General features: G+C 40.5%; 1 protein-coding gene across 1 annotated transcript in view; it reads left to right on the top strand.

Moving 5' to 3' along the window:
- Nucleotides 1–4,429: 4,429 nt before the first annotated feature.
- The window catches only part of LOC134575071 (hexokinase-1), a 57,755-nt gene continuing 44,175 nt past the window's right edge, over nt 4,430–18,009 (top strand). The window contains exon 1 of the mRNA XM_063434212.1: nt 4,430–4,676. Within this exon, the coding sequence (XP_063290282.1) occupies nt 4,614–4,676 (63 nt within the window). The 5' untranslated portion in view covers nt 4,430–4,613. The remainder of the gene's footprint in view (nt 4,677–18,009) is intronic.

The raw sequence follows: 18,009 nt of genomic DNA, 5'->3' as shown, positions 1-18,009 counted from the left end.
TTACTAATGAACTTTTTTTGTGATTTTAAGTGCCCTATAGGGCATTTTCAGCTTAAAAAGGTTATACATTTGCTAAGGTTTGGAATAACCCTTTAATGGTTACTGTATCAGATCATATTTCTTCTCTCTTCAACTCCTGAAGAAGGTGAACAAGAGACACACAGAGAGGCTGGAGAAGGGGTGAATGAGACAGACACACTGTCTGTGGGGAAAGAGACATACAGAGGAGTTGGGGCTAAGAGACACAAAATGGGCTTGGCGGAGAAAGACACACAAAAGGGACTTGGGGGAAAGAAACACACCAAGGGGCTGGGAGGAAGAAACAGAAACACAAATGGGGCTTGTAAGAGGCACACAAGAGGGGTGTAATTGTGTAAGACACACAAAGGGGAAAATTGGGAGATAAGATCCACTAAAGTGGGTAAGACAATGACAAGAGGGGATAATAAACACAAAAGGGAACAACAAATTCAAGATGGCGGTTAAGAAAAACATAGGTGACAATGCATTTATTATTGCAGGGAGGGGGAGGGAGGAGGGTTGCATCTTTGCCTGTGTCTCCTGCTCTGCTTGTAACTCAGTTCTTCAGCACATGAGTCTATGCCGAAGAGTTGATAGACATCTTATTAAACGGACACTATATTCACCAGAACCACTGTGGACACTATAGTCACCAATTTTAAGTTGTGGTATAAACAAGGTTATGAGATATGATGGTAACTGCCCGCTTTCTATGTTGGTTTGCAGCGATCGCATGTGGGCGGTGCTTGAGGATGGGATGTTCCATCCCAGTACTATTGAACACACACTCTGCGCACGTCACGGATGCTGCCCATGTCCCACGTGGGGTCGGACCTATGGCGCTGTATACTGATGCCTCCCGTGCAGGCAGTTTGATATGGACGAATGGATGCTGCTTTCCTGTAACGGGTAATGTGAACAAATATCACCTAATTGGCATATAGCCATGCTAGTCACAGGTGGTGACTGCCTATTGGCGGACTCCCTAATCCCATTGATTATACACCTCCCGGCGGGTGGTGCCGAGGTATTAGGGACAGAGTATTTTTGTGGGGTATGATGTGTACCTATTATTGATTTTCTAGCATTTTTTTATTTTTGCTTTTGTTTCAATATTTGCATTGGAGATAATTCTGCTCTTTGTATAGTCAGCTCTTTATCTACAATTACCGCTGGATGAGTGATATGCAGACAATTCCCTTGTGCCCCATCTACACTTTGTCAGTACCTGTTTATTAGCAGGATATCTAACCAGAGTGGAGTTACTTTTGTGCCTCTCATCTGTCCTATAGGGCTACCCTCTACCCGGCATTCAGACACTGTCTTTCCTATTTAGGACCCCTAGTTAGGTATAGTGGCTCTATGTTTTAGTCTTAATAAAGGTTTTTCATTCAATTTATTTTGGTTTTGCTACTATAATATTTTAGGTTGTACTCTTTCTCATACACCCCGTCTGTTGGGAGTGGATGTTTGGGATTCTGTTCCTCTACTTTCTGACTGTTAATTACTAGGGTTACCCCTTTACTATGAGTAAAACCTGGTGACCTTTCTCTCTTAACTAGCGGATATGGTTAGGTGATTACCCTAGCTTTATTTGCCTTGGCTGGCGGAGTATCATTTGACCTGTCCCAAGGTTAATATTCTTTTCCGTTTTTATTGAACATATACATTGTGCATACTTACCAACACCTGACATTCCCAATAAAAAAATATTGAAAAAATATATATATATGCAAGCGTCATGCATGTGTGTCGATGACGGAATGACGCCATGGAACCAGCATCACATTATTGATGCATGGGTTGTTCATAATAAAAGGGCGCCATAGGTCAGACAATGAAGCCAGAATGACGTGGAGTGGGGAGCACAGAGCAGGAATGTACACTTTGTTTGCTGTTAACCTGCTTCAATGATCCAGTTGTTTGTTCAACAAATACCTTCCAATACCAAGATTACCATCAATAGCAGATACCCATTTCTGCTTTTCCCAGAACTACTGAAAGGCTGAAAGCCACTTAAATTTACACCTAACAAAAACTCTGAGAACCTTACAAACTTGTCCTCATTAGACCTGAGCATAAAACTACTTGTTATAGCACAAAAGACTTGTTATAGGCTAAACAAGTAATGAATTAGTCGTTCGGTCTATGTAATGTCCTAGCAACTACTGTTAACAAAATGTAAATAAAAACAACAACAAAGACGACTTGCCTTCTCCTCCTTATTAAAGTTGACAAAACAGGTATAACCATACCTGAGATAAGAGTATTATTTACGTGAATACCTAAAATATCATTAACAATTTAAATCATGAGGCTGATTATTATCATTTCAGCACTAGGGTTGAATAAGTGCATATGTCACAAAAATAGATTGTTTCCATTAAAACACAGAATTAAGACAAACTAAAACTCGCCATCCTTCTACACACAGAAGTCCAATATAATATTTGTATTTTTGTTGTAATGAGATAGGATAGCTTTTTGTCTTTATATCTTGTGTACTTTATAATGTGTATAGTTTTTGTAGGTGTGTGTATTGCACCAAATGGTACACTCTATTTTCTTTATTTAAATATTCAGATATGCCTCAGTGAGTTGCAGAAAAGTTCACAAATCCGGTGCTATGTGTATAACATTTAAAAAACTATAAAAAACTAAAATTGTGAACTGGTCTGTGTTTTCCCATTTACTCCGTACCTTTGCATTGATTTACTGCAGACATTTATATATATATTTATATATTTTTTCTTGTATGAATCAAAAGCACATCACAAGACTTCTCCGTAATAATTGCTGAATTTGGAATGTTTTTTTTTTATTTATTACTAGTAATATTCTTTAGGTTTTTATTGTACAAATGTCTTTATTTCGTTTTTTTTTGTCCCAAATATCCACTCTTTCACTGCGGCTGTACCAAAGAGCGCACAATCTTTTTTCCAATACGATGGGTTGGTGCAATATAGATCAGAATATGGCTTTTGTTAATTCTTGGAATAATTGTTTCCGCCCATGCACCTGGTGATCGTAGTAAAACATGGGGGGAAGGGTTGCTGTATCATTGCAGGTTCCTTAGCAGTCACTGTGACATGTCACCATGACTAGAACAATTGCGTGTTCTCTGTCTTAGCAATGCTATAGGAATTTAAACTCATTTCCTTAAAAGCAACCAGACATTCTCTGCAAACTAATAAAATGAATACGACGTATCCTTACACTGCTCAGTGGTGAATTTCTAAAGCTGCATGAACCATCACTGCGATAGATAGATAGATGGATAGATAGATGGATAGACAGATAGATAGATAATCCAAATCCATTTATCTGAAAACATATAGTATCACATATATTTCTGCACAAATGATTTACAGATGTTGATATTATACGAAATGCTGAGTAAAAAACAGTCTGTCAATTTCCTATAAACTCACATAACTATTGAATAATGAATATTTTATTGGAAAGCATATCTATAAGGAAAGAAGATAAAAAAAATTAATACAAATATTTACAAATATAAAAAATATATAGTGTAACACTGTAGAAATACATTTTTTGGGGGGAATTAGGTAATCATTGCACTCACAATTTACCTAATTCCCATATATTTTTATTTTTACAGGTAATTATGATACTTTATGTATATATATTTTTTTTCTTCACTGGTGGTGCTTAATTTGGGGGGTGTTCTTTGGTGTATAAGGAAAGTAATTTAAAGAAAAATTCAGAGTTAACCACACAAACACATCAGGCATCCCAAATTTTGTGTTATGTACATATTAATACATGCAATATTTAAGGTGTATATATGTGCCTGTCATTTCCTCTCCAATTCAACCCTTACTGGGACATCTGAGGATATCATATCATGCCTTAGCCCTGTGCCCCACTAAGCACTGTCTAACTAGTTTAGTAACATGAAACCATAGACTGTGGAACATTGATAATGTTACAGGAAGTGATGATGGTGTGACAGCACCAGACGTCTCTCAGCCTGCACTACGTGATGAACGTGCTACCCAATTACATATTTGGCAGCAATAATTAATCCAGCCCCCTTCCTTCCTATTCACATCACTATGATATTGTACAGCCCCTTCCTCCTATGCTGTACTATAAGATCCTGCTCTACTGTTGCTTAGTGTATACACTGTATACAGTCTTTTTTTTATTAGTATACCCACCCCCACCCCCTTTTACCATAAGATTCTAAGCAGATAAACTGTTTCATTGCACTATTTTACCTTGCCTCCCCAGCTCCCCCTTCCTCCACCCAGGTCCTTGCACAGCCCCCACTACTGATGAGCAAAGCTTCTCCCTCCAATACTGCAGAGCCTTCAGACATTAGCCAATCCAAGGACAGGCAGTGGGCTGGTTTTAATATGTCACTGTCCCAGGCAAAAAAAAATAAAAAAGCCTCCTGCATCTTTTAGTGTGTAGGGCAGGGATCTGGGAGACATAACTGCCTTATATCAACTGACTTGTCTGCCGATTGAGTGCTGCAGCCCTTGGACAGGAACCTTGCAATTCTGTGTTTGTTTCTTTGCACTTGAGAACATTTGCTTATTGGGTTTGACTGGTCAATATTCAGGATGATAGCTGCCCAGCTCCTGGCCTATTACTTCACCGAATTGAAAGATGATCAGGTCAAAAAGGTGAGTGGTGACTGTCCCTTTAATGTACAGCAATGGGGGGTACAGGGAGCCCCTTAGATGGGGTGCAGTAGGCATAATTCCATAGGCCCCCCCTTTTTTTTATAAAATGTATCACAGCCAGCAGGAGAGGATGGAGTCTGTGTATCTATCAGCTGGGTTTATGAGTGGGGATGCAAGAATTAAGGACCCCCAAAGAAAGAGAGGAGGGTAATTCTGCAATGTCCTTGAAAACAGGATGTAGATGACATTCTGCCTCAGAGTGTGACTCAGTTTAGGCCTTTCTCACCATAGTACGCAGGCATCATAGAAATGCTCATATACATATATAACAAATATATATATATAAAAAAACATTCATGTATTGAATTAACCCGTTGAGTGTCGAATGGTCGCAGAATAATTTGGAACCCCCACACCCTTCCGGCTGGAACGCCGGCTAACTGTAACAATTACCTGCCGTAAAAATAGCTCAATCCGGGAGCCATGCCAATCTAAACGAAATACCTTTCATCCCCTGTATGAAATGTCACCCCGGTGTGTGTTATATACATGGATGTGTCCTTAGCTGCAGTGTAAGCTTATGCAAATGCCTGGAAGTTGTACTGCTTTCTTTAAAAAAATAAATAATAAATATATATATATATATATATATATATATATATATATATATATATATATATATATATATATATATATATATTAATTCTTGGATAGTGTTGGTATTTGATTAAATCTATCTGCCTATCTTTTTATACCTAAAATAAACTGAATATATTTCTGTGTGTTAGAATTGTTACATTTCACCTAGGCCACATGCATTTTTTTGCTATGTGTGGGTGTGTGTAGGCACTGAGAGATTATGCCATACATATTGAGACTCTTTGCTCATCATCATTTTTCTATAAATAATATGCCAGGTATTTATAGATATTATTAAATATGCTACGTGTGTATCTAATCTTATTACCAATGATTGGATACATTATTCTTTATGTGTTCCCTGTTAATCCTCATCCTTCATAGATACAGCAAGATGGATTTAATTCCAAGGACATACTTTGCATTGCAGGAAGGCATGCCTGATGCACCAGCTCTGCCCATTCAGCATCACTGGTTATCTTTAAACAATTCCCCAAATGCCCTCAATGTGGTGATTCATCAGCATCTAGGTTATTGGGACCTTGAGGCATGTGACCTTTGCGGCATCATATCCTGTATCCTCTCAAGGGAGGTCAAACCTACATGCCTATCTGCCATGTCTAAGGATGTATTTGTGCAAATATATATATATATATATATATATCTATATATATATATAGATAGATATATATATATTTAAAATCTTATGCTACCTGCTTCCTGCGGTAAATTAAGTTATCTTTATTGAATTAGCACATTATACCGGCTTTGTGACCTTGAGTGAATTATTGTATCTATGCTTTGCAGGTGAAATAATAATAATAATAATAAAACTAATTTTTCACTACAATAATATTTTTTAAATGTAAGGATGCTGAGGTATCCAGACATTAATTAAGCACACTCTTGATGTATTGTTTATATGAAGTCTACAAAAATATCATAATTTATTAAAATTTATATCATATACATTATATTGTAGTCTGTTTTAGTCAGAACAAGGTTATAATTACAGTGCACCTATTATCCCAAATATAACAAAATACAATTTCTTACATATAATGTTTTAGCAAATGCGCAGATGACAAGTATATATCTGTATACCACTTTATTTCATTTTACCATTGGCATAGCAGTAAAGTCTACAATTTGCATGCCATTAGTGGCTATGCATACACTGCCACCAAGTGATGGGCCAGCATCCCACAACTCCTGTTATACTCCTGCATTCTAGGATTTTTTGGAATGTGGTACACATAATTTATTGGCCAGTCTATATCCAGCTGCAGATTTAAATTAATGCATTTCATTTGTGTTAATCCCAATCAAATATAAGAAATTACTTATTTTTAACTGGGATTGATTGCTGTATGTAGGAAGGACTATGAATCCCCTATCCGAGAACCAATGTCAATCCATTACAGGTAAATATATATATTTAAATTATTACATTAGCAGCCTTGTGTATCAACTAAGGCTATATCTATTTGGTAAATTGACTTGGCAATAGATTTGTAATTGTCCTATTTATAGTTAAACCCCCTCTCATAATATTGTAGAGCGCTACGGAATCTGTTGGCGCTATATAAATGGCAATAATAATAATTTTAAAAATGATCGACTGTTGTCAAGGGGTTTTATATTCCTCCCAACAGTACTGGATTCTGCAGTACAGTCCCTCATTTTAGGTCCCTAACTCGCCATCTCTGGTTTGCACTATGGTGTCCTGCTTTTGGGGAAATTCTACACATGGACTTACCCGAGATGGTATAGTCCATGCATTGCAGACTGGCATGTCCCTCCCGTCTCCGTCCCCCCCCCACCTTTACTCATTCTTACTTTCCAAAGTATTGCGATATTAGTTTCAATGAACAAATAAATGAGACGGCAACCTACTTGCAACATTTACGCTAAAATAATAGAGTTGGAATAAAAATGTGGCCATCACTATACAGCCAAACAGCTCCAATAAAATAATAATAAAACGTTGAAAACGGAAATATACCTCACAGACACTATTTACTATATAGATGACTTACAAAATTAGGCCACAACAACAGATCTGGAAAAAGGCCACTAGGTTGTTTTGGGGTAATAGTGTGTATTACCAAATGGAGAATGGGGGGCTACTAGAGGCTAATAAATAGGAAGTAAAAGGGTATTTAAAATACAAACGAGTACAATGGAATGGGTGTGAGGGGGGAGGGGACAAAGCATTTTTTGAGAGCTTTAGCTTCTTGTTGAGATTTGACACTTGGTCTCTAATCTCTTGCCTCTCTTTGCCCTTGCAATGTTCCCATAATGTTGATATAGCTACAATGTTTATTGTATCTTCCATTTACCATATTTTTTAGAATACAAGCTTTTTCGAGCAGGGTCCTCATCAACCTATTGTTCCTGCACCAATTTGTAATTGTCTCATGTATTGTTAAATTTCCCCCTTTATAATATTGTAAAGCGCTGTGGAATAAGTTGGCGCTATATGTATGCCAATATTAATAATAAGATGCCTTGGGTAGCATCATTTACAAATTGTTCTGTGGAATGTTGTGTATCCCTAGGGTCCATTTTTACCAGTCTGGTGGTAAAATAAGTGCTGGGTGGTGAACCTATCTAAAAATAGCTGGTGGTGTATTGTACATGTTAGAGGGCATTCTATAATGTACTGTAACTATGGTTACAGCGGAGGTGTCAAGTGTATAAAGATTCCTTGGTGAGTGACGGTTACATGGTAAATCATCAACCCCCCTACCGCACACACACATACACTAACAAAACAATGATCCAACTTGTTAGTCTTATGCTTTTATTACAGCTTTGTGTGGCTTGATCTTTTATTTATTTATTTAATTGTTTTATTTATTTTTGTTTGTTTTTTAATTTAAATAATATTCCAGTTTTCAATTCACCATAATTTTTCCCTTTAATGAATAATGATGAGTATATCTTTTTCAGGTATAATATTATAAAATATAATGAGAGGTTCTTTGATTAAAAGGATTTTTACCCTATATTTATAATACTTTATACAAATAATAGATAAAAATAAACATTAAAATACATTTTAAAAATTAAGAATATATAAAGTTATCTTTCAAATTTCCATCCATGCACTGCTTAGTGGATATATCTGCTGCTGCAGAGATACCTCTCCTACCCCAAGATGAGACATTTTAATCTGGAGTGCAGTAGGAGTTTATGGGATAAGTAGTTTATCATATAGGATAGTTGGAACTGCTCAACACCATGCTCAACACCATGATAGCAGCCATAGCGTGGTTGCTGTAATCTTATGCTGTTAAGTGAACCAGGCTGTGTTTTGTTTGTTTTTTTCGGGACTAACAGTTCCGTTGCTCACTGGGACTGCTGTCTACCTCCCTTAATATAGGAAAGTTTGGTTAAATAAAGATTACTTAACTTGCCAATACATCTCTGCTGCAGCATGCCTGCTGAGTCTTTAGTAGTCTCGTCCAGTCCAATGCATCTCTAAGAGAAGCCTTAAAGATAAGATACACATGCACAGCAAACCACAGCGCCCCTCCAATCAAATGCTGCTATGAGAATTTGATTGAAGAACCAAGTTTGACTCGGTTCTGGCAGAGTAAGCACCACTACTGGCTGTCAGAAAGACAGCCAATAGAGGTGTATTTAATCCTTTAATGTAAAAATTGCTGTTTCTACAAGTGTTTTACATTGAATGGTTAAAATGACAGGGCCACTGTTCCCAGGCCACTTCATTGAGATGAAGTGGTGTGGTGGGTGCCTTTAGTGGTCCTCTAACTGATCCGTAGGCTGAGCTTGCAGAGTCCACGGCTCATCTCTCTCTCTCTTTGGGGAAGAGGAGCATCTTTGTTGCGTTTGTGAAGTGTAAATACAGCCCATACATTACAAATGAAAATGATACTGTAACAATGGGAATGGTGGAAAGGCGCGGGGGTGAATTGCTCCCAGGGCCACTAACACTGTGAGCTACAAACACACACTATTTTTTTTTCAGATTTGAAGATGTTTCTGTTGGCACAGTTCTGTATAAACTATAAAGGCAGCAGGATTTGGGCAGTTTTTTTTACTAGCCTAGATTTCGATGGGTTTGTGCTTAGGATGGTGGCCTCAAATTCAATGATCACCAAGATCTGGACTGGCCCGTTTTTGCTAGTGGAATATTTGCTAGTGCAATACATTATCTGAGCCTTACCAGACTTCCAGTCTATGATGAATATGTGTGATGTCCCTGCTAGGATTTATAAGTGATTTAAGGGTGAAATGAGACAGTTCTCACATTTGAAACACGTCATGTGTCATTGATAGCAATGTAGTTGAATGAAACAAATTCTCTGTCTGTACAGATTTCTTTGAATGCTTTGTCATGCTATGCAAGTCATGCTGATGGATATTACAGAGCTATATGAAGTCACAAGTCCCGTAGCCTCCATCTGTCAAATTCACATACTGCGTGTAGGACCAGTCACATATAGATCTTTGAGTTCCTTTTATTACAAGGCCATTTGTTTGTATTAGTCACACAGTTAACATCCATCCCATGTTGGCAACCTGGAATTAAGATTTCTAATGGGCTTTCTTAAAGCAGTAGAGATTTTTAAAAACAACTGTCGCTATAAACACTCAAAGAAATTAGAGTGTATTCAGGGTTCTCTAAGGGCCTTGCATGTTGCAACAATGCAGAGTTCTTATAGTGCTTAATTTAGTATTTTAATCAAATTGTAGTGTACTGACAGCCTAGAAAAGAAAATCAGTCACCACAGCAAAGTTGAAAAGGCCTCAATTTGACTATTTTGGGCATAGTTCTTCAGGTCGCCATTTTTTTTAAATATGTACCAAAATGTGTCAAAACAAATCCTTTATATTCAGTACTTTTGATCTATAACAAGTTTTAAATCTAGCTCCAACATTTAAACTCACTCAAGGATGATAGCAGTGGAAGCAAATGGGGGAAGGCCCTTACGCAGAACCTTGTCTTTGTCATAAATTATATATATGCAATGTTTACCCATTGCTGAATAGGATGTGGCTTTAAAATAATGATTTAAAAACGGCATGCTTGTACTGGCCCTAAAGTGAGCCTGTTTAATAAACCCAGCTGGTTGTGTGTTCCGTCCTCTTTAACCCATATCTATTAATATAATTGAAATATTCTGGTGAGAGACCCTGTTTAGCTCATGGCATGCCATCGACTTGCTCTAAATGTAGGTATATAGATTTATTTACAAACCAACACTGGGAAGGATGTATTTGCGTTATCAGAATTCTAAGGTGAAGTGAAAATGACTTTACCTATTGTAATGCAGAAAGTGTTGGAAGCTTTCAAAACCAGCTGTCTATAAGTAAAAAAGGCTAGCATAATTACTGGGAGAATTGTGATTTCCACCAGGCTTGTCAAGATTTTTCCAGTGTATATAGCTTTATATTTCTATTTCTACATATAGAATCCTTGTTATGAAAATAATGTATGTAATCATGTGGCCTTGCTTACAAATCTTCTTAAAGGGGATTGTGACTCCCAGTGATATTTATTATAATATTTAGTTATCCCCTGTGTTTAACCAATATGTACTTGTGAGGTGTTCAAAAATAAAATTTGAGTATAAAAATGTACACCCCTATTTTGTCTCCTCATTTGCATTGAATGCCCTGACTGTGCCTGTGTCATTGGTTAAAAGAAAATATATTAACACAAGTTATTGGTGGGTTTCAATGTTATAATTTCTAAAGAAATGGTAGTTGCCCTTTAAAAGAGTTTATACGACTTACAACAACAAAGTTTGCTCTCAAGCTCCGCATCTCCCTTTCCCCAGCGGGACCTGGCTTCTTCAATTGGGTTTCAGGAAGGACAAAGTGCCACTGAGCAGGAGAGCCGCTCATTAGCTAGAGCGGTCAGCTGACGCTCTAAGCCAATCAGTAGCTCCCCATTTATAAAAACAGGTAAGTACTGGCTATTAGTATAGGACCTGCATGACAGCATGGTATTTCACACTAACAAATGGAAAAGGAAAGTGTCATCAGGGCAAGCCACAAAAAGTATAGCCAAGGAGAGCAGTAGACAAATATAGCTGCTCCAAAGGTCAGTAGTCCAAATTCTTGGTCTTCAGGCAGGATGACAACACAAGAGCACAGTGTCGACTTTGCCGTGGGTATTTATAGGTCGAGTATGAGTGATGTTGTAGCATTCCTGCAAGTGACATACAATAGTCATCAGTCATCATAGTTTTTATTGAAGTTTTCAAAAGAGAAATATTAGTTACATATCAAAAGCATTCGCCTAGTCATACTGTACATGACGTGTGCAGACAATTTCAATGGACATAGTCACAAAATATTTGTTTTATGGGTCATTTTGCACTCGAAAGAGTAAAAATCAAGCTTGTATTACATCATATACAGAAACACTTGCATCATTTTGAAGATCTGAGGTGCAGAATGACACAATTAACAATGTAGACAATGCTATTGGTGCAAAAGGGCAGCCATATAGAGTGAAGTGCAAGAAGTGGGCATTTTGTCAGCTATGTGTTGCTCTATATCTATTTGAGAGGATATAACTCAGTACAGTAATAAAAAGGCACTTGAACCCTCCCAGACACATGGTAGGGAAGGGAGATCTACTTGTCTGAGCTAAGGTCTACCTTCATGGTTCCTGCATTCTTAGGTCCAGCAACATCTTCAACATCTGTCAAATGAGACCAGGAGTAGCTGCCTCACATGGGTACAAAATAAGGTACCGTATATACTCGAGTATAAGCCGAGTTTTTCAGCACATTTTTTGTGCTGAAAAACCCCAACTCGGCTTATACTCGAGTCAATGTCTGTATTATGGCAATTTAGATTGCCATAATACAGACTGAGGGCTGTGTAGGAGGGGGCTGGCAGGAAGCATTTATTTACCTCTCCTGCAGCTCCTGTCAGCTCCCTTCTCCTCCGCGCCGGTCCGTTCAGCACCTCTGTCAGCTCCCAGTGTAAGTCTCGCGAGAGCCGCGCTATAACCCCGCGGCTCTCGCGAGACTTACACTGGGAGCTGACAGAGGTGCTGACCGAACCGGCGCGGAGGAGGAGGGAGCTGAAAGGAGCTGCAGGGGAGGTAAGCGCTCTATGCCAGCCCCCTCCACTGAACTACCAATGCCACTGGACCACCAGGGAGTGAGAGCCCCCCTCCCTGCCATGTATCAAGCAGGGAGGGGGGAAGAAAAAAAATACTAATAAAATAAAATAATAATTAAAAAATAATAATAATAATAATTGAACCCCCAAAAAATATTAAAATAATAATAAAAAAAATAATAATAAAAATGCCCACCCCCCACCAAGGCTCTGCAACACACACACACACACACACTGCATTCATACACACACTGCACTCATACACACACACTGCACTCATACACACACTGCACTCAAACACACACTGCACTCATACACACACACTGCACTCATACACACACTGCACTCATACACACACTGCACTCATACACACACTACACTCATACACACACACTGCACTCATACACACACACTGCACTCATACACACACACACTGCACTCATACACACACACTGCACTCATACACACACACACTGCAGTCATACACACACTGCACTCATACACACACTGCACTCATACACACACTGCATTCATACACACACACTGCACTCATACACACACACTGCACTCATACACACACACTGCATTCATACACACACTGCACTCATACACACACTGCATTCATACACACACACTGCACTCATACACACACACTCATATACACACACTACATTCATACACACACTGCACTCATATACACACACTGCATTCATTATATACACACACTGTAAATAAATATTCAATTAATATAATATAATGTAATTTTTTTAGGATCTAATTTTATTTAGAAATTTACCAGTAGCTGCTGCATTTCCCACCATAGTCTTATACTCGAGTCAATAAGTTTTCCCATTTTTTGGGGGTAAAATTAGGGGCCTCGGCTTATATTCGGGTCGGCTTATACTCGAGTATATGGTATATGGAATATTTTATGAGACCATGGGATCCTCCTTAGATCTTGTCTTTACAAAAAATGCCATAGGCATTTGTGAGCATTTCACAGGAAGGTGCTTATTCCTATCCATCATTCTGACTGATAGCTGATGGCAAATGAGAAGAAACTGCACGCATAAGTTGTGTGAAACTCTGCCTTTTGTTATATTTTGCAATAAGTCACGTTGTGTGGAATACAAAGTATTCCCTATTTTTAATCCTAAACTATATTTATACAGAGTAGGAATTTCAGTGAATTTCTAACGCAATCTTCATTATTCTGAACGATTTAACCTTTCAGAGTCACTGTCAATTTTAAAATTGTTATGCAACCAGACAGCTCATATGGTAAAGCGTTGCGGAAAAAATTGGCGCTATATAAATGCCAATGATAATAATAACAATAATAACTAGAAGTCATCTATTAGTTGTGCTTAGTTTTTTGTTTTATTTTTGCATAGTAGATGTTTTAAAAAAAAAAAAAAAAATATTTAAATGCCATGGCGGTCACACTGGGAAACCATTTAAATAATTTAACCCATGCAATGCTGTACCCACATCTCTACTGAAGAAGATGCTAATGCAAGATACTATACTTTACATTTGTATAGAATTTACCTTTGCTACTTTATTAACTATTACAATTGTAGATTATGCTAACGTAGTATAACTATAATCTTAATTTTAGTAATGACAGGAGGTGAATATCAGATCATAAACAACCAATCAGAAAAAAGAAAGATGTTACACAAAAGTTCCTGTAAGACCACGTCCTTCCTCTTTCTTTGTAGCGACAATAAAAACAGGTAACAAATACATAAACCATGAACAACAAACGTGTGGTAAAGTTCCAAATAATCAATGCTGAATTCCATAGATCCAGAAGGGGAAATAGTCGAAAAAGGATTCGTGTGTGACAGAGTACCCTCGCCAGCATGAATGGAGGGAAAGCATGGTTCCGTCTAGGCCAGGGCTTCCCAAACTTTTATGGGCCGAGACCCACTTTTCAAAACGGTAATTTTTCGAGACCCACTTGCTTTTAATGCATATTTTAAAAAGTGAACGCCATTGCAATCCGCTTTAGATGCACACAATTGGCACACCATGACAATTACTTTTAGAGGCATAAAACTGGCACACCATGGCAAACCGCTTTAGAGGCATACAATTGGCACACTATCCGCTTTAGATGCATACAATTGACACACCGTGGCAATCAGCTTTACAGGCATACAATTGGAACATTATGTCAGCTTTAGATGCATAAAATTGGCACACTATAGCAATCCGTTTTAGATGCATACAATTGGCATACCATGGCAATCAGCTTTAGATGCATAAAATTGGTACATCATGGCAATCAGTTGTAGATGTATAAACTTGGCACATCATGGCAACTTTAGAGGCATACAATTGGCACACCATAGCAATCAGTTTTAGAGGCTTGCAATTGGCACACCATGGCAACCAGCTTTAGAGGCATAAATTCAGAACGTCGTGGCAATCAGTTTTAGAGGCATAAAATTGGAACATCATGGCAGCTTTAAATACATAAACTTGGCACAGCATGGCAATAAGCTTTAGATGCATAAACTTGGCATATTACGGTAATCACTTTTAGATGCATAAACTTGGCACATCATGGCAATCCGCTTCAGAGGCATACAATTGGCATACCATGGCAAACAGTCAGATGCATAAAATTGGCACACCATGGCAATCTGTTTTAAAAGCATAAAATTGGCACACCATGGCAATCAGTTTTAGATGCATAAAATTAGCATAACATGGCAGTTTTAGAGGCATAATTCTGGGATATCATGGCAGTTTTAGAGGCAGAAACGTTGCACATCATGGCAATCAGTTTTAGAGACATACAACTGCTTACTCACAGACTCAGAATCAGAAGTGCTGTGTCCTGCTCTTTCATCCAGGCACCTCACATTGATTATCCCAGTGGTGGAACTAATGTAGAGAGTGCCCTGGTGCAAATATGTTTTCTGGGCCCCCCTCTAGTGCAAGTGTGGCCAAAAGGTAGATCCCCATCTGTCGGAGAATTTCAATAATGCTATACCAGATGGGGATCTACCATTTTCTTATCATTGCAGGGTTATATTTGTGAGCAGTGTTTGAGCGTTTGAATGTAAGCATGTTTTTGTATTAAGTATATGTGTGCATGTATGGGTGTATTTGTATGTACTGTTGCCATTGGAATGTAGTGGTATACTTGTTTGTAATGTTTGCGTCTGAATGCATGGGTGTTTGTATGTAGTGTCGGACTTGAAATGCAGGTGTGCTTTTTGAGTGTTGGTGTTTGAATGAAGGGGTGTTTGTAGATAATTTGTGTTTTAATGCCGGTGTGTGTTTGTATGTAATGTTTGCGTTTGCAGTACGTGTGTAGTGGATGCAGTGTGTGTGTGTGTGTGTGTAGTGGATGCAGTGTGTGTATTGTGTTTATAAAATATACATATACACAATGTGTGTTTTAATGTAATCATGTTTTTTTGTATGTAGTATGTGTGAAGTGTATACACATATACACACACACAAATACACACCCTGACAGCAATACACAAAATGACACCTAGTTTCCCACACATAGATAAACAGACACTCATGTACACAGATACACACAGACACACAAATATACACACACTGACACAAAAGGACACACAGATACACATACACGCAGAGACAGGAGGTGAGGGTGACAGTGTGTGGGAGAGGTGAGGGAGGGAGTGTGTGTGCTGGTAACAGTGTGAGGGCAAAGTGAGAAAGGGTTACAGTGGGTGGGCAGGGGGAGAAGGGGTGGGCAGGCAAGGGGAGAAGGGGTGGGCAGGCAAGGGGAGAAGGGGTGGGCAGGCAGGTGGAGAAGGGGTCGGCAGGCAGGGGGGTAAAGGGTTACAGTGTGGGGGCAGGGGGAGAAAAGGCTACAGTGTGGGGGGCAGGGGGAGAAAAGGCTACAGTGTGGGGGGCAGGGGGAGAAAAGGCTACAGTGGGGGGTGGGCGGGAGTGAATGGGTTACAGTGTGGGGAGGGGGCAGGGAGTGAAGGGGTTACCGTGTGGGGAGGGCAGGGAGTGAAGGGGTTACCGTGTGGGGAGGGCAGGGGGTGAAGGGGTTACATTGGGGAGGGCAGGGAGTGAAGGGGTTACATTGGGAGGGCTGGGAGTGAAGGGATTACACAGTGTGGGGAGGGGGCAGGGAGTGAAGGGGTTAGTGTGGGGAGGGCAGGGAGTGAAGGGGTTACATGGGGGAGGGCAGGGGGTGAAGGGGTTACATGGGGGAGGGCAGGGAGTGAAGGGGTTACATTGGGGAGGGCAGGGAGTGAAGGGGTTAGTGTGGGGAGGGCAGGGAGTGAAGGGGTTACATGGGGAGGGCAGGGAGTGAAGGGGTTACATGGGGAGGGCAGGGAGTGAAGGGGGTACATGGGGCGAGGGCAGGGAGTGAAGGGGTTACATGGGGGGAGGGCAGGGAGTGAAGGGGTTACATGGGGGGAGGGCAGGGAGTGAAGGGGTTACATTGGGGACGGCAGGGAGTGAAGAGGTTAAATGGGGGGAGGGCAGGGGTTAAATGGGGTAGGACAGGGAGTGAAGGGGTTACTTGGGGAGGGCAGGGAGTGAAGGGGTTACATGGGGAGGGCAGGGAGTGAAGGGGTTACATGGGGAGGGCAGGGAGTGAAGGGGTTACTTGGGGAGGGCAGGGAGTGAAGGGGTTACTTGGGGGAGGGCAGGGAGTGAAGGGGTTACTTGGGGGAGGGCAGGGAGTGAAGGGGTTACTTGGGGGAGGGCAGGGAGTGAAGGGGTTACTTGGGGGAGGGCAGGGAGTGAAGGGGTTACTTAGGGAGGGCAGGGAGTGAAGGGGTTACTTGGGGGGGGGTGTCAGGGGGCTGTGTCCTACCTTCACTGAATTCCCTGGTGGTCCAGTGGGGGGTTCCTTTCCGGTCTGCAGCTCACCGTGTAATAAAAGTCTTGCGAGCTCCCAGAGTGTTACCATGAGAACGCTCTGGGAGCTCACAAGACTTCTATCACACGGTCTGCAGCTCTGCACCCGGCGGAGCTGCAGACCGGAGCTGCTGGGCAGACTGACTCGAGGGAGCCCGGCGGCATACAGGGCAAGCCGCCAGGCTCCCTCCTGTTGTCAGGCCCGCGGTCACGGACCGAGAGCCCGACTAATCAGTCTGCCTTTCTGAGTACCCGGCTGCCCTGGATGTGTGAGTCAGCGCGACCCACTGGGAATCGCCCTGCGACCCACCAGTGGGTCGTGACCCACACTTTGGGAACCGCTGGTCTAGGCAATTGATATATTGCACCGCAGAAACCTTGTTCATGCGGAGTAGGATCTAGCAGTTTGACATGTCTTTGGCCAGACTGAGAGTTGCGAAGGACACCGTGACCAATTCTAGGCAGTTGATGTGGAGGCTGGCCTCCTTGTCCCGCCAAGGTCCCCCATAGAGGAATCTGTGCAGTGAGCCCAGCAGCCGCAGAGGCTGGCACCCGATTCCACTAAGAAATCCGGAGAGGAGCCAAAGACCACTTTGCCATGCCAGGCTGTCATGTGTAGGAGCCACCAGTGGAGCTCTGTCCTCACGTCTATTGAAAGTGGTATACAGTAGTCGTAGGACTGTCCGGAACAAAGGCCGTTCGCTGT

The sequence above is a fragment of the Pelobates fuscus genome, chromosome 10 (genome assembly GCF_036172605.1).
Source record: "Pelobates fuscus isolate aPelFus1 chromosome 10, aPelFus1.pri, whole genome shotgun sequence".
Taxonomy (NCBI): domain Eukaryota; kingdom Metazoa; phylum Chordata; class Amphibia; order Anura; family Pelobatidae; genus Pelobates; species Pelobates fuscus.
Note: the sequence above shows the minus strand (reverse complement) of the source record. Positions and strands in the feature narration are given on the sequence as shown.